A 22,649-nucleotide genomic window follows, 5' to 3' on the forward strand; every position below is an offset into this window, starting at 1 on the left:
TATAGTGTCCTCCACCGTGAAGACTAATGCAAAATATTGGTTTAGATTATCTGCCATTTCCCCATGATCAATTCTTCAGTCACATCCTCCAAGGGTCCCATGCTCACTTTAACCACTCTTTTTATATACCAGTTGAAGCTCTTGATGTTTGTTTTTATATTTCTTGCCAATTTACTTTCATAATCAATTTCCTCCCTCTTTATTAGCTTTTTAGTCTCTGCTGCTGTTCCTAAAAAAAAAAAATCCTAATCCTCTGGCCGACCACTAGTTTTTGCTGCTTTGTATGCCTTCATTTTTGATTAGATACCCACTTTTGACCTTGGATGGTTCATCCTTCTCATCGGGTCCTTTTTGACCAGGATAAATTTTTGCTGAGCGTTATGAAATATCTGTTTAAACGCCTGCCACTGCTCATCCACTGACCTTCCCCTCTGACAGTGCAGCACTCCCTCTCTGCTGCCCCTCTGACAGTGCAGCACTCCCTCTCTGCTTCCCCTCTGACAGTGCAGCACTCCCTCTCTGCTGCCCCTCTGACAGTGCAGCACTCCCTCTCTGCTGCCCCTCTGACAGTGCAGCACTCCCTCTCTGCTGCCCCTCTGACAGTGCAGCACTCCCTCTCTGCTGCCCCTCTGACAGTGCAGCACTGCCTCTCTGCTGCCCCTCTGCTCAAACATTTTGATTTACTAAATAGGGTCAAAGATCTCGGTACTGTAGAACAGTGTACACTTACTGTTGTATAGATTGACCTGTTGATAAATTATTCCAGTTTAACAGATTGAGGGGGGAGACAGGAATTTAAACTCTTTCGGAGTAGGAATAGGCTGGATGTTGAGTGGGTCTTCACTTCCCAGAGAGCAGGAAGCTTCAGTAATTTACAGCCAGTGTGGTGTCTGCTGAATCGCTGTATCACCTTCAAAGACGGAGTTAGATTGGTTCCTGTCTGGGTAGGTCCTTATAGATAACATGTAGTCTTTGTGATCTTTTGCACTGGTTTTGATCAGCCGAAGAAGAATGAGGCAGCTATTTTCCAGAGTGTGGCTCCTTTATTGGTCTTGGGTGTTCCTCTGGTGTTTTGCCTCTCCCTATGCAGGGGGCTTGGGGTTGGGGGAGATGGAGTAGTGTGACTGGGGAAGAGGGAGAGCAGGATAATCACGATACTTCATTCATCGAGAGTGTGGGCGGGCTCGAGGGAGAGACTATCCCTGCCCACGTTCGAAAGCCAAGAGTGTAAAACAATCGACACCCTTATTATCGAAAAAGTTTATTAAATGTAAATATTTCAATGCATCATCATCACTGCTGTTGAATAAAACACAGCACGGTAAGGAAATTTATAATTACAGAGCTCTGAGGGACAATACATTGAGTCAAATAGCAAACACATTCAAAGTTAATCACACAAAATATTTATGCCAAAATCAGTCGGATTTCTGCACAGCAGAAGCATAAGTTAAGGTTTTAAAGCTTCAAATTTTCATGCAAATGATCGGCTTGGTGTGTAATAACAGTACAAATAAACCGACCTGTTAATATATATATAAAACATTGGTAAGATTAGCGAGTTAGGATAACTGAGGCCTGACGACCTGAATTTGGCCCCTTGTAATAATGACTGGTTATGTCAACACACAAAAGGGGGAGCGGGGATTGAGGAATCGGCCGGATTCCTTTAAGGACGATCTGAAGAAGTCGTGCGGACTCGCGCCGTTAACTCTGAATCTGCTGAGGGTTCTCCAGCATTTTCTGTTTTGATTCCTTTAAGGACATTATGTCTGACCTGCTTAATCTAATCGGGATTTGTATTGATCAGGTGACCCCCTGATGTACCTGAGTGCACCCCAAAGCAAGCGCCTGGCCCTCCTGGTTCATTTCGGTGGGCAACATTATGTGATCGTAGCACATGAAGTACTCTGGACCAATGCAGCTTAGCGCCTATGAGGGCAAAAAACAAACATGAACTGTCACCACCACCCCTTGACTTACCTCCACCATTTTAACAGCAGTCCCAAATTATTGAAAGAGTTTCATTCCCTCCCTGGTTACATTTATGGAGCAGAGCAGCTGTCTTGCTAACACATGAAGTGCTCATCCACTCGATCCCCACGTCTCACTCTTCCAGGGCCGCTAATTCAAAAGGCTACCGACCTTTCAAGCACCAACCATTAACACCCCAACTAACCAGAAACTACAAAGGGCTGTAGTCAAAATTTGCAGATGATCCAGCTGGTGGGATATTTGAGGAAATGAGACTCCCAAGAAAAAAGACTTGTAGTCACCCTGGTCTCCATGTACCCCCCACCCCCGCAAGTAGAGACAACATATAGAGGCTCTGTATTATGGGCAGACACAAGGAGTTCTGATCACCATCCAACTCACCCACAGGATATATTCATGGAAATATTCCACAGCAACTGCTTGATATTCTCGACATTTCAACACGTCAGGTATAACTTGGAATGGAGTGGAAACTATGGTGGAGGAGATTCCAGGACATGTGCAGGACCTTAAAATTAGAGCTAGGGTGGTTCAGGGATGATGACAGGAGGGGCTCCTTCACACAAAGGGTCGTGGAAATCAGGAATTCTTTCCCCCATAACGTTATTGCAGCTGAAGATCAATTAAAAATTTCAAAACCGAGATTGAAAGATTTTTATTGGGTAAAGGGTATTCAGGGTTACAACACCGAGGTGGGTAGATGGAGTTAAGACATGGATCACCATATTTGAATAGTGGAACAAGCTTGAGGGGCTGAATGGCCTCCTCCTCTTCCAATGTGTGACAAGTTCCATTTCAGGGTACGTTACTTCCTTTTTCCAGGTTTTGTTTTCTATGACACTACTGTTGACAATGAGCAAGTTTATTGTTTCTCTGTGTCAAGAAGATATAGTCATTCTCATATTATTGGAATTTATTGTAAAATAGAGTAATAGTGGGATGTATCTATGTGTGTGTGTGAGAAATTTAATCGAAATAGAGGCAGCTAGTCTGGGTGCTTTGATGTAAGAAGAGAGGTTAGGTTTGAAATGTTAATTAGGTAAACATGGGGAAGTTCAGAAACATAGATGACAAGGGAACATTTGCATTTTGAAATAAACCAGACTAGATTGTTTTCAAAGGAGGGGTGAAATGTGTCACCTAGCCAGGCGAAGTTTAGAAACTGTGTGCTTATTTTTCCCAAAGATTACAGGTAGAACTTAGTGCTATGAGAGGGTTTTATTATTAGAGGGATAAGGTCCAAAGAGATAGGGAAACAATGGGTATTTGCATTCAAAGAGGAAAATATATATAAAGAAGAGAAGACTGTGTGTAAGGGAAGGCATTTTTAAGATCTTACAAGTGAAAAGCCTTCAGCATCTATGCCTCAAGCTGCTGTCTTCAAAGGACTGAAGTTAAGAAAACTTCACCCTTGAATTCGACTTGTTCAGGGTGTCATGTTTCTTTGCCTGGGTCTTTTAAAATCGATGTGTCTGACTGTTGCCTTAACAAAAATGTAACTGGGAGTTAGATTGATTAGAGGATTTAGAAATTATCACAGTGATAATTTATAGATCTATGTATGTATTTAAAATCATTTCTTCTGTTAATAAATGTTTAATCTAGTTTTATAAAAAAAAATCTATAAGACTTGGTGGTCTTATTACTACTGAATTCAAGGCAGGCATCTCGAAATTTATACAAATTGCAAAAGAAGTTGTGGCAGTTGTTTCAAGTTTCCCTTTGGGATTTGAACAACTCAGCATTTACCATCAGCTGTGCCATAACACTCTGCGATGTAGGGTGAGGAGAAGTTTTGACCCAGACACTTGGAGAACTCCTACTAATTACCCTGCAATTATTTAATGCCCAACTAAACTTGGCAGAGGGGACCTCAGTTTAACTTTTTGTACGAGGGACAGTACCTCTACCAACACACAGGTGCCCCGGATTAGGGCTCGGACCCACAACAACCTCATTCGGAAACAAGAGTGTTACCAACTAAAGTGGTACCCTGAGCACAAGACCATTTCCAAGGATCACAAAATCTTCACAGTGCAAGAGACCATTCATCTGTGCCATCTCTGTGAAACAGCTATCCAACCAGCCCCACTTCACCTGCTCTTTACCCCATAGCCCTGCAAGCTTTTCCCTTTTATAATATTTATCCAATTCCCTTCATTATTGATTCTGTTTCCATTGCTCCTTCAGGCAGCGCATTCCAGATTATAACAAGCAAGTGAGGAAACAGTTCACTGTTACATTGGTTCTTGCCAGTATGTGATTTAGCTAGTCAGAATCATTCTGATTTTGGAGTTAACTTGGCGCTTAAGAGGAATGAAATGGGATGTTTTTTTTTTCGCATAAAGGGACATAATAACCCCTATAATGTGATTATCCATTCATCAGATACAAGAACATAGGAATTGCTGGACAATTGACGGCCCAGGGCCCATCAGGTTTACTTTGGATCACCCTGGTAATCATATGATCCAATGAGACTGGAGTTATTGACCAACCACAGTGATCAATCTCTATCAGTGAATCAAAACAACTCCAGACATGAGGTGAGTAAAACCCCCAGTGGGGGGGCGGGGTGAGGCGGGGAGTTTTGGGAGCCATAGGTGGAGGAATAGGTGACTTTGGACCTATGGTTCCCAAAGCTCCCCCTCCACACCCCCCACTGGGAGTTTTCCTCACTTCATGTCTGATAGAGACACTGATAAGAGATCGATCACCGTGATTGGTCAATAACTCCAGTCTCATTGGATCATATGATTACCAGGATGATCGAAGGTGAACCAGATGGGCCCTGAGTCTTCTATTGTCATGGCAACCACACACCATGTCCCCCAGTCAGTAAGATGCTCAGGTGTTATTTTCTGGAAGAATATGAACTAATGAAAGGTCTGGGTTGATTAACTTATTGATAAACTATTCTAGTTTAACTGACTGAGGAGGAGAAGGAGGCAGGAATTTAACTGTATGAGAGTAGGAACAGACTGGGCGTTGGGTGGGCCTTCCATTTCCTAGGGAGTAGGAAGCTTCTGGAATGTGTTTCTGGCTGGTGAGGTGTTCGCGTCACCTTCAAGAGGGAGTTGGATCGGTTTCTGTCTGGGGCAGAGATCATATCATGTAGATCTTTATAGAAAACGCACAGTCCCAGTGATCACCCACACTGACTTTGGTTACGTCAAAGTGTTAAAGAGGACATTTTCCCAAGCATTTTTTCTGTTACTGGTCCTGGGAATTTCTTTAGTATTTTTGCCTCTCCCAATTGTATGAGTGTGAGATTGGGTGGGCACTAATGAATGCCACCCCATTCACTATGATATCGGGATGAACCTCTCGAGAGGTTTGATTCCCTCTCTGCACTGTTTTCAATTAGTGTATTTGTGTTAAAATCCTATCTGCAAGACTTCAAGGCAAATGTTAATTAACACAAACACTACCGAGTCCGTGTGCAAAAAGCACACAAGGAGCGTTGAGTTTCCAAGGTAACTGATCAAAGTCGTCAGCATCTACGGAGACGCGATGCCACAATTGATGAGGGTGAGGGTGCCCCCAAAACAAGGGGCACGATCTTAAAATTAGAGCCGGGCTATTCAGGGAGTGTCAGCTTTATGTACCCATCAAGCTGAGTCCCAGTGTGAGTATGTACTTGAGTGGGCCTCAAACCTACAAACATTCTGACTCACTCAGAGGTGCTACTAACCAAACCAAACCAAACTCTCAGGAAGAAGAGGCTTGTGGTGCTCGTTAGGAGTTGCCTTTCTGTAATCTTCTCAAAAACAGAAAATAACTTGGATACATCAAAAGACGGATAATGCTCCTGTGAAGCTCCTTGGGGTGGCTTACTATGTTAAAGGTGCTATACAAATGTAAGTTGTTGTTGGTGTAGGCCTTTTGCTTATGGATAAGGGAGGGTGTGTCCCTGTGGCAGGTTTCAACGGCTCTGCTTCTCATCTTCAGCCGCTCGATTCCGTATGTTCAGAATCTTCATCAACGTTTTACTCATGAAATATGGCCTGTCTGCCGATCCATCGTTTCTCTCTAAATCTTCCACTACGAAGAGGAATTATAGGCAGTGATTATAGGGCAACGGCATCTCATTATTCATTCACAAATCAGCTCCAGTTGGTTTCAAGGCTGGTGTTATGTGGGCACATGACAATTCACTGCAACGTCATTACAAACCCACTCTCCCCCACCCGAAATAAGTCGCCCAGTTTCCATCGAGCTGAATTAAAAATAACCACGGTAGGGGCGGGGGGGGGGAGCCCAGAACAAGAGGGCATAACCTGAAAATTAGAACGAGGTTCAGGGGCGAGTCCAGGAAGCACTTCTTCACACAAAAAGTAGTGGGAACCTGGAACTCTCTCCCCCAAAAATGGCTGAGATTGGGGGTCAATTGAAGCTTTCAAGGCTTCGGTTGATAGTTTTGTTGGGGAAGGATATTAAGTGTTACAGAACCAAGGTCAACATAGTTAAGATGCAGTTCAGCCCTGATGTAATTGAAAGCTCACGGGGCTGAACGGCCTCCTCAAGTTTTGAGACTCCCATCCCCTGTTAACTTTGACTCGATGATCTGTTGTTGGGAATGTTAGTCTTTACTACGTCATGATTCTACTGACAGTTTCTGCTTTCCTCCAAGGGGTTAATTGGGTTGGATGGCATTCTACTTCTCCGCACTGAAAGTGGCGGAGATTTTGAACTGAATATGAGAGCAAATTCAGCTCTCTGCCAGCTCTTTGGTAGGGCTCTCCGATTAGTGCCACTGCTCTTCCTCATAGCCCTCCAAATGTTTCCTTTTCAAGTATTTATCCAATTCCCTTTTGAAAATTATTATTGAATTATTACTATCTAATAATCATAATTAACAATTATTTAATTAATAACCGATAATTATTTGTTATAATTATTATTATTGAATCTGCTTCCACCGCCCTTTCAGGCAGCGCCTTCCAGATCACAGCAACTCCCTGCGTAAATAAGCTTTTCCTCGTCTCCCGCTCTGGTTCTTTTACTGATTCTCTTCGATCTGTGTCCCGACCCTCCTGCCACTGGAAACAGTTTCTCCCTCTCTACACCATCCTACAGCTTGGTCAAATCTCCCCCTAACCTCCTGTTCCCCATGGACAACAAACCCAGATTCTCTAGTCAATTATAAATCACGGTATCTACAGAACCTTTGTTAGTCTGGATAAACCAACAGTGCAACATGGAGTTTTTTATATATATATAATATAATACATAGAAACACATACATATATTTATATATCGTATATATATATATAAATATATATATACATATATAAATATAAATATATATATAGGCAGCACCATAATCATGGCATTCATACACTGTGTACAAATGCTTAAAGGATCAGCAAAGCTAAGTATTTTTTGCTTTCTCATTTCTAATATGTGCATTAAAATTGTATCCATTCGAAATAGTAAAAAAATTTATACAAGAGTGTAGCCCTGCACTTATATATAAAGGCAAATATATTACAGACTCATTGTCGCTGCCTGACCTCACACATAAAGGCTGATGGGATGTAATCTCGTATGGAATGAATGGGTTAGTTGTGTGTCTGTTACCTTTCAACACCCCCCCTCCCACCCTCCTATCGCTTTACCCAAATTTCTAACCACTCCCCCCCACCCCCGCAGCCACTGATGCTTTTCCAAAATCTCCCCCCAGCCCAACGTTCCCTCCCTACTTTCTCTAATGGACTAAAAGGAATGTGTAATAAGTGTCAACTTTGCCGGTGTCCCAAATCAGATAAAGGACCAAAAAAAACCTCCTGCCTCTTTACTATCCCTCAGCCCAACTGCCATTGCCCCTGAAAAGGTAAAACATGCCCCCCTTGCGTTTGAGGGACCCTCCCTTCCCCTGTTAAGAGAGGTAAGTTTCCGTTATCATGGGGGAAGAGCTTCAAACTGACTCGAGGGGCTGAATGGCCTCCTCCTGTTCCTGTATTCTGCTGAGAGTCATATCTACAGTTAGCGATAGAACCAACTCCTTCCTTCAGGAGGACACCCTGATGAGTTTGTAGAATAATAAAAAATAAGATCAAATGGCTTTAGTTTACAGTCAGCACAAATTCCTGCGATCCTATACGAGCTGGGGAGAGGAAAAAAAAACACTTGGCCCAGAAATTGCTGGGATGGAGTCACTGAATTTTTATTAGTTGTAACAAACGACACAGGCAACGAGCTGGAAAGTGGGATCGGGTCAGTACAGGCATGATGGGCTGAGTGACCTTCTGTGCTGTAAATTTTCTATGTTTCTGTGTTTTCTCATTCGCTGCCTGTAAGAATGAGATTTTACAGTTTCAGTTGTTCCTTTTCTGGGCTGGATTGGATGAGTTTCCCGTCAGGAACATTAACCTCGCTAGTACTAGGGCCTGTATGATGTTAAAGACCAACCCTAAATGGCAGTGGTGAGATTCCAGAGCATTTACCAGTGCAAATCCAGCCATTTCAGGAGATGTCACTCCACAGAAGAGCTCAGCTGAGATGGTTATTGTTTCACTTTCCCAGACAGTGTGGGAATGGCAAAGCCACTCAAATCGAGCAGCAACTTGGGGGGAACCCCCTAACGTGCCACAAATGGTTGTCTTTTTTTTTACATGCTCAGTCATGTCTTGTGTCGTAGACTCACCATGATTATTCCAGCAATTTCTGGGCCAATAAATCGGAAATTGCTGACTGTTCCAAAAAGGCATCGGCCTTATGGTCTTTGCTTTAGGCACGAATCTGAGAGGGTGGGGGGAAGGGCTTCTTCTGTGTGCTATGTGTCGCAGGGCCATGACCTGCTGGTACTGCAACGAGGGGATGAAGCCCCCACCTTCCCCTCCCCATTCTCTACCCCTTCCCCTAGTCCTGATATAGACCATTATTGCATATTATAGTTTCTTATTTTATATACAGTTAGGATGTCCTGTTGCGTGACAGGAGCATGGAAAGATGGAGCGTTAGAGAGAGAGAGAGAGATCAGTGGGTAAAGCCAGGCATCACGTGGGTCACAGACATGGGTCCTCTGTAAGGCCTAATATACAAACATTTGCTTGGTAGTGCAGAACTTGACTATTGCTGAAAAGAGGCACAAGTTGGTGAAGCTTTTCATCTTGCACTCGTCAGGACAAACACAAGAATGCCAAATTTCAAAAGATCACCTCAATTTATACTGCAGGAGAAAAGGGTGCTGATTGCTGGCAAGTTGGCTCTGACTGTCCAAGGTGTTGCCATGGAGAAAACAAGGGGGATCTATAGAGTCTCCGAGCTTCCAAATAATTCAAAAAGGTGCAAGGCTTGAACACTTTCCTCGTCATATTCCACATTTAACGCCTACTGCTAGATGTGATTCCACGATTGGGCAGCACATACTGAATAATCTGAAGTGTGCTAATAACTACGCCAACAACCAATTTAAGGTAATCAGTCAGGTTCATAATGTGACTCACTTATGCTGGCTAGAAGCCACACATTCTTACACAGGGACCCACTCTCCGCAAACAAAAGGAATATGTCTAAGCCCAGTGCCTTTTTTTGAATTACCTGGGAGCTTGGGGAGCCTATCATTCCCTGTTGCTTTCTCCATAGCAATGCCCCGGCCAATCAGAGTCAACTTGCCAACCAATCAGCACCCTTTTCTCCTGTAGTATAAACTATTGTGATTGTTTGAAACTTGGCATTTTTGTATTGGTCCTGATGAACACAAGACCAAAGGTTTTCAGCGAAATGTCTCTCTTTTCAGCAAAATTCGAGGCCAAATATATTTCCTACCTGAAAATCATGACACTCCTACATTGTAACTATTGGGAGTTTGTGCTGAAGCTGGATCTGATAGTTTCTAAGAAAGTTAATGGCCAGAGAGTGAGCTCTCTGCTTTTCCAGTACAGAATCCACTGCAGTGAAATGCTGACTGTTTTTGTCCGAGAAAAGTTATCTTTCCTCTCTCTCATTGTTATCAAAAGCTGGAACTCTGAGAGTTAGGATTTTACAAGCCCCGAAACTTGTTTCAATGCCACCCACCAAGACAGGTTATTTCCAGGCGTTTTTTTTGTGACTGAGTGTGAGTGTGTATTTATATATCTATATATTAATAGAAAGTTAGCGAGGCAAGGAGTTCAGTGCAGCACCAGCTCAGCACAAGCAAACTATCCATTGGCCTTTCGCGGGCTCCATTCCTGCCGTCCTAGGATTCTGTGCAGTTCAGGCGACATGAAGTAGGGTTTCTCAGCTGATCCATCATTCCGCTCCAAATCTTCACCTGTGTGAGTTAGCAACATGCCAAAGCAAAGTGGGGGGACGGGGAGAGAAGGCAGAGGGACAAAGAGAGAGAGAGAGAGAGAGCGTGGGAACAAAATAAATCCGATGACAGGGAGAGAAAGTGATAAAAGGTGACAATTGAAAAAGGGATGGGAAAGGGGGAACAGAAAGAAAACCACAAGATAACAAGTTAGAAGGCGTTTGGAGGCCTTAAATAAAATGACAATTAAATGCAAAGCCAGCGCTAGTGAAGCTGAGTTATTAATGTTTTAATCATTGCAGGTTTAAGGAACTCAGTAAGCAGCAACATCAAACGCATCATCAGCTGAAACTAAGGTCAGGGAAACTCTAGCAAATCCACTACAGCCTCAGCTGGCTTCAAAAATAAATTAAAAGTGTTAAAGGATGCCAAACGGTACCAGTAAAGCTTTAAAACCTTGAAATTCAAACTCGTGGATCAGCAATGTCCCACTACATCTCAAAGCTAATTGTAACAGGAGTGAGTAACAGGCTCCCGAGCCTCCCAATTAGCAGCCCAACTGAGCTCCACATCAGTGCTTTGGGTTCCAAATATAACTGGACATAATGGCCACGGGAGCAAACTATTAACTCAACAGGCCAAGGAAGTCACCAAGAGGGGTGATGTCAAAGTTTTAAACCAGAAGTCAAAAGGTAACTGTTATAAACAACCCAACTCTTGGACATGCAGTAACTTGAGCAACACTTCACCTACCATGGTGGATAATGGTGTTCCAACATCAAAGCTGTTGAAAGAATGGAATCTTTTCTCTCCAATGTCACCAAGCTTGCCTTCTGAGTTATTCCCAGGTTGAGTATTGGGATCTCTTTGTTTTTAAGTTTCAGAGTCGCTCTGGAAACCTCCAAATTTCATGATGCACTATTGACGATATACCAATGGCAGAAAGCCTAGTCATTTCCCCCCCTCCCCACCCAGACCAGGGGTGCTAAAGAAAATTGCACCCGCTCCCCTTCCCATCCTGTCCTTCTCTGCTGGAACTCATGGGCTGAAAAATGAACGCCTGGGCTTATTACAGTAATCCCGAGGTGCACCATAATCATCTCTGTATTATCTCAAACTTGGGGTACCATCCCATGTGTGTTAACCCCCTCCAGTATCTTGCCCCTCGGAACATAGTTCTGTAAACTTTCTGGTGAACACTGTTCACATCTAAACCCAGGCTGTGAATATCAGGGGCCTATTCAACAACTGAGGCCTCGCCAGTAGAGCTCAGTGCTGTCCCCTTCCCCAATATCTGGCCATCGGATATTCTCAGGGTAGTCCCTTGAGAAGTGAGAAGCTGGATAACCGCCACTTGACCTCCCACACCCCCACCCCTCCACCAACACTTTCTTAAATGAGGGCACTGAGTCCAACTGCTGAGTGGAGAGCAGCTGACATAGAGGCTGGATCACACACCTAGACCTTTGTGGCTCAGTACATCACTGAACGAGTTGGCTGCATACCTAAGGAAGCCAGTGTTGGCCTCCTTTACACATTCCAGGCTTCACGTCTGGAACAATTTGATACATTACAAAAAGGTTTTCATAGCTTTGAATGGGTACTCACAGAAACAGAGGAACAGTGTGTCCACACACATTGCATAGACACTGAAGAAACCATGTGCAATTAGATAGGAAGCAAATATCACCGTCTGCAAACATAAGGACACATAGTTACACCTTCACGAATAGACTGATCAGTAAAGATAGTGAGGCAGCTTAATAAGGCCACAGGAAATGCAAATCAAGCATTGGGGTTATTCCTAGGTGGGAAGAGTTAAAACACAGCGACATTGCGTTAAACATGTATCGAACCTTGGTAAGGCCACACTGGGAATACAGTGCACGCTTCCCATCGTCATATTACACAAAGGAAATGGAGAGGCTGGAGAGGTGCAAAATGATAAACAAGTTGATACCAGTACTGAAGAATGAGTGCAGGACTCCCTCAGTACTGACCCTCTGACAGTGCAGCACTCCCTCAGTACTGACCCCCTGACAGTGCAGCACTCCCTCAGTATTGACCCTCTGACAGTGCAGCACTCCCTCAGTACTGACCCTGTGACAGTGCAGCACTCTGTCAGTACTGACCCTGTGACAGTGCAGCACTCCCTCAGTACTGACCCTCTGACAGTGCAGCACTCCCTCAGTACTGACCCTCTGACAGTGCAGCACTCCCTCAGTACTGACCCTCTGACAGTGCAGCACTCCCTCAGGACTGACTCTCTGACAGTGCAGCACTCCCTCAGTACTGACCCTCTGACAGTGCAGCACTCCCTCAGTACTGACCCTCTGACAGTGCAGCACTCCCTCAGTACTGACCCTCTGACAGTGCAGCACTCCCTCAGTACTGACCCTCTGACAGTGCAGCACTCCCTCAGTACTGACTCTCTGACAGTGCAGCACTCCATCAGTACTGACTCTCTGACAGTGCTGCACTCCCTCACTAATGCACTGGGAGTTTCATCCTGGATTTTGTGCTCAAAGTGGGACTTGAACCACAAATTTCTGACTCAGAGACGGGAGCTCAAGCCTTTAAAAATGTACCATCTAAAAATATTATAAGATGTTTCCTGTAAAATTGACAAACAGCTAGAATTGTGTAATACGCTGCCAAACATCTGACTTGAACAGCCACAGTGCAAGCTGATTTTTACTTTGAGTGCAGCTTACACAGTCACTCCAGTTTCTGAAGAATGTGTGGCTCTAATCATCTCTGTTGTGAGCAGCAGAGGGCAGTGTTCTCCAGCACTTGTTCAGGAACTGAACAAAGGTGAAAGTTAAACAGCATTTCATTGACTGAATGCGGCACTTAATCACCTTGCACAGTTCCAGTCTCTCCGTGTCAGAATTGGAGTACTGTACACAGTTTTGGTCTCCAGATTCTTAAAATGACCAAGAAGATGCAAAAAAAGAGCCCCAAGGACGATGATACCAAAACTGAGGGGTTAGAATCATCTCGGTGAGGCTGAAGCTCTTTCCTCTAGAACAGCGAATGCTGACTTAAGACAGGACTTTAGAGTTATGGAAATTTTAAATCGGGTGGATATTGGGAAGATGTTTCCACTAATGTGCAGGAGGTCAAAGCGAGGAGCCGTATGTATAAGATAGACACTGGTAAATCCAATGGGAAATTCAGGAGAAACTTCTTTATCCACAGAGCAGTGAGAATGTGGAGCTCGCTCCCTGTCCACAGGGAGTGGATGGGATGAATAGTATAGATGAGGGAGAAAGTGGTGGAAGGATATGTTGATCGTGTTGAGGGTGGAGGAGACTTATGTGGAGCATAAACACCGACAAGGACAGTTCAGGCTGAGTGGCCTGTTCCCAGCTGTAGCCTCAATAGAACATTTGCAAAATAATTTTTAGCCTGTTCTTCCACCAGGATGGTCAGTGCTGACCCTCTGACAGTGCGGCACTCCCTCAGTACTGACCCTCTTCAACAGTGCAGCACTCCCTCAGTACTGACCCTCTGACAGTGCAGCACACCCTCAGTACTGACCCTCTGACAATGCAGCACTCCCTCAGTACTGACCCTCTGACAGTGCAGCACTCCCTCAGTACTGACCCTGCTGCCTGCAAATTGGCTGCTGTGTTCCCTCCATTACGACAGTGTTGGGGAATCGGTAAAGTTTACCATTCGCCGCAAAGTGCTTTGGAATGCCCTGAGGCGCTACAGAAACGCACGTCTTGCTTTCCCGCGCTGCTCTGCTGTGCATCTGCGGCTGCCGCTGTTTTGAATTTGGGTTCAGAGTTTCTCCTCTTTCGAGTGAATCCCAGTCCCAGATGTGAAGGGATTTGCTTACCACCAGAGGGACCCAGTAATAGTTTAATGATGGGGCTTCATCCACAACAATCGATATCCTGTGTGTGAAGAAGAAAAAGGCCAGAACTCCTGAATAGGGAAATAAGAGGCAAATAAATTCAATGGGTATCAAAGGAGGAAAACACCTGACAGAAATGTGCTACAACAACAACTTGCATTTATATAGCCCCCTTTCGCATCGTTAAAAACATCCCGAGGGGCACACGTGAATATTATCAGAAAACATCATTTGATAGCTAGTCACAGAAGGAGGCTGCTGACCAAAATCTCGGCCAAAGAGAGAGAGAGGGGCTTTAAGGAGGGTCTTATGGGAGGGAAGAGAAGCCGAGAGGGGGAGAGGTTTAGGGAGGGGGCGTCCCAGGGCTTGGGGCCCAGGCAGCTGAAGGCACGGCCGCCAATGATGGAGCGATTAAAATCGGAGACAGGTGAAAGGCCAGAGTTAGAACAGCAGAAAGATCCTGGAGGTTTGTAGGGCTGGAGGAGTTTACATTGTTAATAATTTGATTAATTATGAAGCGTTTTGATAGAGTAAATCAGGAGAAACTGTTTCCAGTAACAGGAGTGTCCAGAGGGACACAGATTGAAGAGAATCAGTGAAATAACCAGAGGGGGAGATGAGGAGAATTTATTTTTACACAGCGAGTTGTTGTGATCTGGAAGGCGCTGCCTGAAAGGGCGGTGGAAGCAGATTCAATAATAACTTTCAAAAGGGAATTGGAGAAATACTTGAAGGAGAAACATTTACACGGCTGTGGGGATAGAGCTGGGGGTCAGGGACTTATTGGGCTGAATGAGTCCCTTTTGCCCTGTAAGATTTTTCTGCATCACCTTCTTTTGATGGAGGAAGATTAATGACAGAACAGATTGAATTTTTGTGCCAAATACCCACCTACACCTCCAACTATTAGCAACTTGCCCAACAGGAGCAGGAAATCTGTCACTTTATCCAACACGGCCACTCTGTAAAATAAAACAAGGCGCTTGGTTAATGAGTAAGGATGAAGCTCCACCTTCCAATTGATCCGGCCCACTCACCAGTGCCCAAAGAGCGTCAGGGCCGGATTTTACACACACCCCCTGTCAGGTGTGTCTGTGGCAGGTGACATGTAAAATACGAGGGGTGGCAACTCCACCATCTTCTCACCCCTCCCCGAGCCACCACCTAACGGGGTGAGTGGGCTGGTGCCAAGAGTCAGCAGCCTGCCCGCCATTTTCAAATAAATAACGAGTGGTCAACTGAGCTTCTTACCAATAACACGCTGCCCACGCCATGGTGTGGGCGGGTGGGTGGGTGTGGGCAGGTGGGGGGGTGAGCGGGTGGGTGCGGGTGGGCGGGTGTGGGCGGGTGGGCCAGTGGGCGGGTGTGGGCAGGTGGGGGGGTGGGCGGGAGTGGGCGGGTGTGGGCAGGTGGACGGGTGGGTGCAGGTGAGCGGGTGGGCGTGTGGTCGGGTGGGCAGGTGGGGGGGTGGGTGGGAGTGGGCGGGTGTGGGCAGGTGGGGGGGTGGGTGGGAGTGGGCGGGTGTGGGCAGGTGGGGGGGTGGGCGGGAGTGGGCGGGTGTGGGCAGGTGGGCGGGTGGGTGCAGGTGAGCGGGTGGGCGTGTGGTCGGGTGGGCAGGTGGGGGGGTGGGTGGGAGTGGGCGGGTGTGGGCAGGTGGGGAGGTGGACGGGTGGGCAGGTGGGCGGGTGGGCGGGTGGGTGGGTGTGGGCAGGTGGGTGGGTGGGGGCAGGTGGGTGGGTGGGTGCAGGTGGGCGGGTGTGGGTAGGTGGGGGGTGGGCGGGTGGGTGCAGGTGAGCAGGTGGGCGGGTGGGCGTTGTGGCGGGTGTGGGTAGGTGGGGGGGTGGGCTGGAGTGGGCAGGTGGGTGGGCGGGCGGGTGGGCGGGTGTGGGTGGGTGCAGGTGGGCGGGTGGGTGCAGGTGGGCGGGTGGGTGCAGGTGGGCGGGTGTGGGCAGGTGGGCGGGTGTGGGCAGGTGGGCGGGTGGGCGTGTGGTCGGGTGGGCAGGTGGGGGGGTGGGTGGGAGTGGGCGGGTGTGGGCAGGTGGGGGGGTGGGCGGGAGTGGGCGGGTGTGGGCAGGTGGGCGGGTGGGTGCAGGTGAGCGGGTGGGCGTGTGGTCGGGTGGGCAGGTGGGGGGGTGGGTGGGAGTGGGCGGGTGGGTGGGTGTGGGCAGGTGGGCAGGTGGGCGGGTGGGCGGGTGGGTGGGTGTGGGCAGGTGGGTGGGTGGGGGCAGGTGGGCGGGTGGGCGGGTGTGGGTAGGTGGGTGGGTGGGGGCAGGTGGGTGGGTGGGTGCAGGTGGGCGGGTGTGGGTAGGTGGGGGGTGGGCGGGTGGGTGCAGGTGAGCAGGTGGGCGGGTGGGCGTTGTGGCGGGTGTGGGTAGGTGGGGGGGTGGGCGGGAGTGGGCAGGTGGGTGGGCGGGCGGGTGGGCGGGTGTGGGTGGGTGCAGGTGGGCGGGTGGGTGCAGGTGGGCGGGTGGGTGCAGGTGGGCGGGTGTGGGCAGGTGGGCGGGTGTGGGCAGGTGGGCGGGTGTGGGCAGGTGGGTGGGTGGGTGCAGGTGGGCGGGTGGGTGCAGGTGGGTGGGTGGGTGCAGGTGGGTGGGTGCAGGTGGGCGGGTGGGTGCAGGTGGGTGGGTGTGGGCAGGTGGGCGGGTGTGGGCAGGTGGGTGGGTGGGTGCAGGTGGGCGGGTGGGTGCAGGTGGGTGGGTGGGTGCAGGTGGGTGGGTGCAGGTGGGCGGGTGGGTGCAGGTGGGTGGGTGGGTGCAGGTGGGTGGGTGCAGGTGGGCGGGTGGGTGCAGGTGGGCGGGTGTGGGCAGGCTGCCTTTTTTTGAGGAAACTGCTTAAAAGTCAGGAAGGAGGGAGTGGGGGAGGGGGGGAGTGGGGGAGGGGGGGAGTGGGGGAGTGGGGGTGGGGGGGAGTGGGGGAGGGGGTGTGTCCTTCAGCTGTGGGGGGTGCCCTGGGCGTATCCAGGGCAACTCCCACCCCCATGATGGTGCCCCCTATTGTTCCACCCTGCATGGCCTCCCATCCCCCCACCTCCTCGCAACACCCCTCCCCCACCCAACCCACCAGGCTCCATTTCCCTTCCTTGTCCAATACCCCCTGACGTGTCTCTCTCCAGGAGCCATCCATGGGCCTCCTCACAGTTCCAGCAGTGCCCACTGCTGAGCTCTGGCACGCTGGGAAGGCAAGAGATGCTGGCCTATCAGATTGGCCAGCAGCTCCCGAGGGCGGGACCTCTCCCCACTGAGGGGTGGAAGCCCCAATCCCGTCTCATTTGGCACAGCCAGGGCCCCCCATAAAATTCAGCCCAGGGAGTGTTTGATGGGGATAGTGTAGAGGGAGCTTTACTCTGTATCTAACCCCGTGCTGTACCTGTCCTGGGAGTGTTTGATGGGGACGGTGTAGAGGGAGCTTTACTCTGTATCTAACCCCATGCTGTACCTGTCCTGGGAGTGTTTGATGAGGATAGTGTAGAGGGAGCTTTACTCTGTATCTAACCCCGTGCTGTACCTGTCCTGGGAGTGTTTGATGAGGATAGTGTAGAGGGAGCTTTACTCATTATCTAACCCCGTGCTGTACCTGTCCTGGGAGTGTTTGATGAGGATAGTGTAGAGGGAGCTTTACTCTGTATCTAACCCCGTGCTGTACCTGTCCTGGGAGTGTTTGATGAGGATAGTGTAGAGGGAGCTTTACTCTGTATCTAACCCCGTGCTGTACCTGTCCTGGGAGTGTTTGATGAGGATAGTGTAGAGGGAGCTTTACTCTGTATCTAACCCCGTGCTGTACCTGTCCTGGGAGTGTTTGATGGGGACAGTGTAGAGGGAGATTTACTCTGTATCTAACCCCGTGCTGTACCTGCCCTGGGAGTGTTTGATGGGGACGGTGTAGAGGGAGCTTTACTCTGTATCTAACCCTGTGCTGTACCTGTCCTGGGAGTGTTTGATGAGGATAGTGTAGAGGAAGCTTTACTCTGTATCTAACCCCGTGCTGTACCTGTCCTGGGAGTGTTTGATGGGGACGGTGTAGAGGGAGCTTTACTCTGTATCTAACCCCGTGCTGTACCTGTCCTGGGAGTGTTTGATGGGGACGGTGTAGAGGGAGCTTTACTCTGTATCTAACCCTGTGCTGTACCTGTCCTGGGAGTGTTTGATGAGGATAGTGTAGAGGGAGCTTTACTCTGTATCTAACCCCGTGCTGTACCTGTCCTGGGAGTGTTTGATGAGGATGGTGTAGAGGGAGCTTTACTCTGTATCTAACCCCGTGCTGTACCTGTCCTGGGAGTGTTTGATGAGGATAGTGTAGAGGGAGCTTTACTCTGTATCTAACCCCGTGCTGTACCTGTCCTGGGAGTGTTTGATGAGGATAGTGTAGAGGGAGCTTTACTCTGTATCTAACCCCGTGCTGTACCTGCCCTGGGAGTGTTTGATGGGGACAGTGTAGAGGGAGATTTACTCTGTATCTAACCCCGTGCTGTACCTGTCCTGGGAGTGTTTGATGAGGATAGTGTAGAGGGAGCTTTACTCTGTATCTAACCCCGTGCTGTACCTGCCCTGGGAGTGTTTGATGGGGACAGTGTAGAGGGAGATTTACTCTGTATCTAACCCCGTGCTGTACCTGTCCTGGGAGTGTTTGATGGGGATAGTGTAGAGGGAGCTTAACTCTGTATCTATTTCCTCTGGTGGGGGGGAATTAAGAACAAGGTATGGAACCATCAGATTATATGTAGGCCGCTCAGGGACAAGGTTGGAAGTGCCTCTTCACAAGCAGAAGTGAAAATCTGGAACTCTCTCCTGCAGAGTTACTGTTTATTCTGGAGGCAATTAAAAATTTCAAAACTGTGATGATAATTTATTTTTCAGCAAGAACACTAAGGGTTATTTCAGCAATGTGAGTGGGTGGAGTAAAGATACAGATCAGCCATGGTTTAATTGAATGGCAGCTTGAAGGGCTGAATGAACCCTTCTCCTTCCAATGGAGACAGGGACCATGTCGGGTGTCAATTCTGAGAGGCTGCAGCTTGTTGAGGGAGCTCAGCTGTTAAAATGGGCTGAATGGCCTCCCTCTCCTTGCCTTCACTCCACCAGCACTGTCAGCTCTGTGGGGAACTAGACACTGCTCTCTGGGTCTCCGGAGCCCCATAAGGAGAGGGTTATTAAAAGATGGAATCCTTGGCAGCAAATAATTATTGAGGCAGAGACTGCTACGTTTTTTGAAAGTGGAGTTAATCGGTATTTGAAAATGTAAAATATAAAGGACACAGGAAAAAATAACAACAGCTCCGTGCAGATATTTCTGCTTCACATGAGCTTCCTCTCACTCCCTCTTCATCTCACCCGATCAGCATCTCCTTCTATTCCTTTATCCCTCATGTATTTATCCAGCTTCTCCTTAGATGTATCTATACTATTCTCCTCAACCACTCCCTGTGGAAGCGAGTCCCACATTCTCTGTTTAAGAAGTTTCTCCTGAATTCCCCGATTGGATTCATTAGGGACTGTCTTATATTAATAGCCCCCTCGTTCCGGTCTTGCCTTCAAGTGGAAACTTCTCCATGTTTGCCCTATCGAATCCTTTCATTGTTTCATGTCACCCCCCCCCAGCCCTCAGTCTCAGTCTGTTTAATTTGCCATGATAGCTATAACCTCTCAGCTCTGGTATCGCCTTTGTGAATGAGGTGACATCCCAGTGCCCAGTTAAGAGGAAAGTAATTGCCACATGAAGCCATTCGCGTTCTCACCTCACCACATTCCTCATCAGCAAGAAGAAGGCTTCCTTTGCAGATGTGCAGAAGTTTTTACCATATATGGCGATCTGAAAGAAAGAAAGGATTTGATATTTTTATATAGTATCCTTCGCGACCTCAGGATGTAAACACGTGGCACAGGCATTGATGGCTGACAGGGCAAAGCCGGGGGCCTCCCTAGCAGAGATGGCAGGCAGAGTGACTCACCATTATATACGCATTTCTGTTCAGAAATTTGATGAATTTTTCCAGACACCAGAAGCAGCATTTCAGGCAGCAAAACAGGAACTTGGCAAACTTGTTCTGTGCACCTGCAGATAGAGTAACAAGCTCTAAACCAATCTATAATCACATGGCAACACCAAATCCTTAGGCACAGTGGGGGCCATTTGGCCCATCATGTCTGTGCTGGCTCTTTGAAAGGACTATCCAATTAGTCCTACTCCCCCTGCACTTTCCCCATCGACCTGTATTTTCCCCTTCAAGTATTTCTCCAATTCCCTTTTGAAAGTTATTATTGAATCTGCTTCCACCGCCCTTTCAGGCAGCGCCTTCCAGATCACAACAACTCGCTGTGTAAAAATAAATTCTCCTCATCTCCCCCTCTGGTTCTTTCACCGATTCTCTTCAATCTGTGTCCCTCTGGTTACCAACCCTCCTGCCTCTGGAAACAGTTCCTCCTTATTTACTCTATTGAAAACATTCACAATCTGCACACATTCCCAACGATTTGTTTCTCACTATAACTGTGAAAGCCGCTCATTTGAACCAATCACAATGTCATTCAACACCCACCCCCCACCACCCCCACAGTGAAGATGCTACAACATCACCACAGATGGGAGGGTGTAGTTACTGTGTGACATGTCTACATAGGCCATCTCCATTATAAATGTGGACATTGGAACTTATAATGGCAAATTAAAAATGAGGGCCCAGTGCATGTGTTTGAAATGGGGGTTGACCTGAATCTGTTGACCCTGAACCTCCAACCTGTGGAAATCCAATTAAACCCTGCCCCTTAACCCCTCTTCACCAGCGGATTATATTTAGTCCTGACTCTATAGGGAGATCGACCAGCGTTACAAAATTGATGCCACTATTGTAAGTGTATTCGGTTTGTATCGAATTACACATGGGATGCACAGCACAGAAAATGGTCTCTGCTTGTATTTCTGCTCCACATGAGCCTCCTCCAACCCTTCTTCATCTCACCATGTCACCATATCCTCCCTTCCTTTCTCCATCATGTGTTTATCTAGCTTCAGCTGCTATCTGCCTCAACCACTCCCTGTGGCAGTGAGATCCAGATCCTCAGCCCTATTAAAAACAGGGTTAAAGATATTTCTCCTGAATTCCTCATTGGGCCAGCATACATTCCATAACTAGCATCAAATTAGAATTTATCAGAAACTCACCCTTAAGCTTATTATCCAAGTATTCCAAAATAATCCTGATGAGTTGGATGATGGCGAGAATTAAGGACCCGAATGCCAGTGAGCCCGTGTGGTACCTGAGACAATGAAATGGGTTCAGAATAATTGTTATGCATAAAATGTTGCTAAAACAAAGTCCTTATATCCTCCCTATCCTTGACGCTTTTCAGGACCTCAAATTCTGGAACTTTCCCACCCTCCTCTATTCCCAGGCCTTTAAAACCCAAGGTTGGCGTCACCTGAATCACCACTCCCTGATTTCCCTCATTCTTTTCTTCCCGGTTTCAGCCGTGGACATATGTTTTATCTGGGGTCATGGTCCTAGGCTCTCAGCCTTGACCCTCATCCTTAGCTTTGTCCCTTCATCCTGGGCCTTGCCTCTACACCCAGGTACTTGAGTCTTCATCCTGGGCATTGACCCTTCACCCTGGTGTCTCAGACTTTAATGAATATCTAAGATGGGGTCTAGGATGCTGAGGTGAAGGGTCAGGAACTTGGATGAATGGTTACAGCCCAGGATTATAGAAAGATCAGGCTTATGAGAGGCCCCCTCCATTTTGGCCCAATGGACTCATCTTTGTTTAGAACTCCACCTTGACAGAGGGCCTAATAGAACTATCTTTGCCTTCTCCTCATCGAAGCTCCTTTAAAGGTCTGACCCTCCTGAAGGAGCCAGGGTGACCTTACCGCTTTCACTGGGATTTCCTTGCCATGTAGCGGACTTAACGGCAGTGAACCTGATAGGCATCCCCATGGAAAGCAGGTCAGCATTGGAGAGGCCCTTCCTCTATGAGGAACATCCAGGGCACAATCTTTGGGGCACACGTTCGACACTAGTTTTCTGTCAAAAATTTTAAAAGGGCCATTTTAATTTGCATTACATTTATATAGCACCTTTCATATAGCATGGGTGCTTTACAGTGCGGTAAATCAGACAAACATTTGACACCAAGCTACACAAGGTAATAATAGCACAGGTGATGAAAAGCTTGGTCAAAAGGGTGGTTTGAAGGACCATCCACAAGGAGGAGAGGGGAGAGGGGGAGAGGTTTAAGGAGGGAATTCCAGAACTCAGGGCCCAGACAACTGAAGGGATGGCCGCCAATGGTGGAGTGACCAATGGTGGATGTTCAAGAGGCCAGAATTAGAGGAGCACAGAGATCTTGGAGGGATGCGGGACTGGAGGAGGTTTTCAGAGATAGGGAGGGGTGAGACCATGGAGGGATGAGAGTCTTAAACTTACGGTATTCATTTCACTGCCCCATCAATCTTGTCAGAAAGTGTCAGATCTCTTTCGGTACTAGTGACTGAGAGGCAATAGTTAAAAGAAACAGTTCTCTTGCGGTTAAATACCATCAACATATTGCTGTGGAGGGA

The 22,649-nt window shown here is 47.6% G+C and overlaps 2 protein-coding genes across 11 annotated transcripts in view; both read right to left on the bottom strand.

Moving 5' to 3' along the window:
* The window catches only part of cryz (crystallin, zeta (quinone reductase)), a 1,066,321-nt gene that overhangs the window by 356,404 nt on the left and 687,268 nt on the right, over positions 1 to 22,649 (bottom strand). The gene's annotated exons all lie outside the window — the stretch shown is intronic.
* slc44a5b (solute carrier family 44 member 5b) overlaps positions 1 to 22,649 on the bottom strand; it is a 412,477-nt gene that overhangs the window by 101,233 nt on the left and 288,595 nt on the right. For 3 of the 9 annotated variants that reach the window (XM_078560642.1, XM_078560643.1, XM_078560646.1), the window contains 6 exons: positions 21,255 to 21,349; positions 20,044 to 20,147; positions 19,831 to 19,904; positions 14,991 to 15,061; positions 14,082 to 14,170; positions 11,843 to 11,927 (listed from right to left, as the gene is read on the bottom strand). In XM_078560642.1, the coding sequence (XP_078416768.1) occupies positions 11,843 to 11,927; positions 14,082 to 14,170; positions 14,991 to 15,061; positions 19,831 to 19,904; positions 20,044 to 20,147; positions 21,255 to 21,349 (518 nt within the window). Of the gene's footprint in view, positions 1 to 1,245; positions 6,040 to 10,056; positions 10,256 to 11,836; positions 11,928 to 14,081; positions 14,171 to 14,986; positions 15,062 to 19,830; positions 19,905 to 20,043; positions 20,148 to 21,254; positions 21,350 to 22,649 lie in introns of those variants that run through there. The other 6 variants (XM_078560644.1, XM_078560647.1, XM_078560645.1 and 3 more) reach the window with 4 other exon arrangements.

Source organism: Cetorhinus maximus, chromosome 17 (assembly GCF_964194155.1).
Source record: "Cetorhinus maximus chromosome 17, sCetMax3.hap1.1, whole genome shotgun sequence".
Taxonomy (NCBI): domain Eukaryota; kingdom Metazoa; phylum Chordata; class Chondrichthyes; order Lamniformes; family Cetorhinidae; genus Cetorhinus; species Cetorhinus maximus.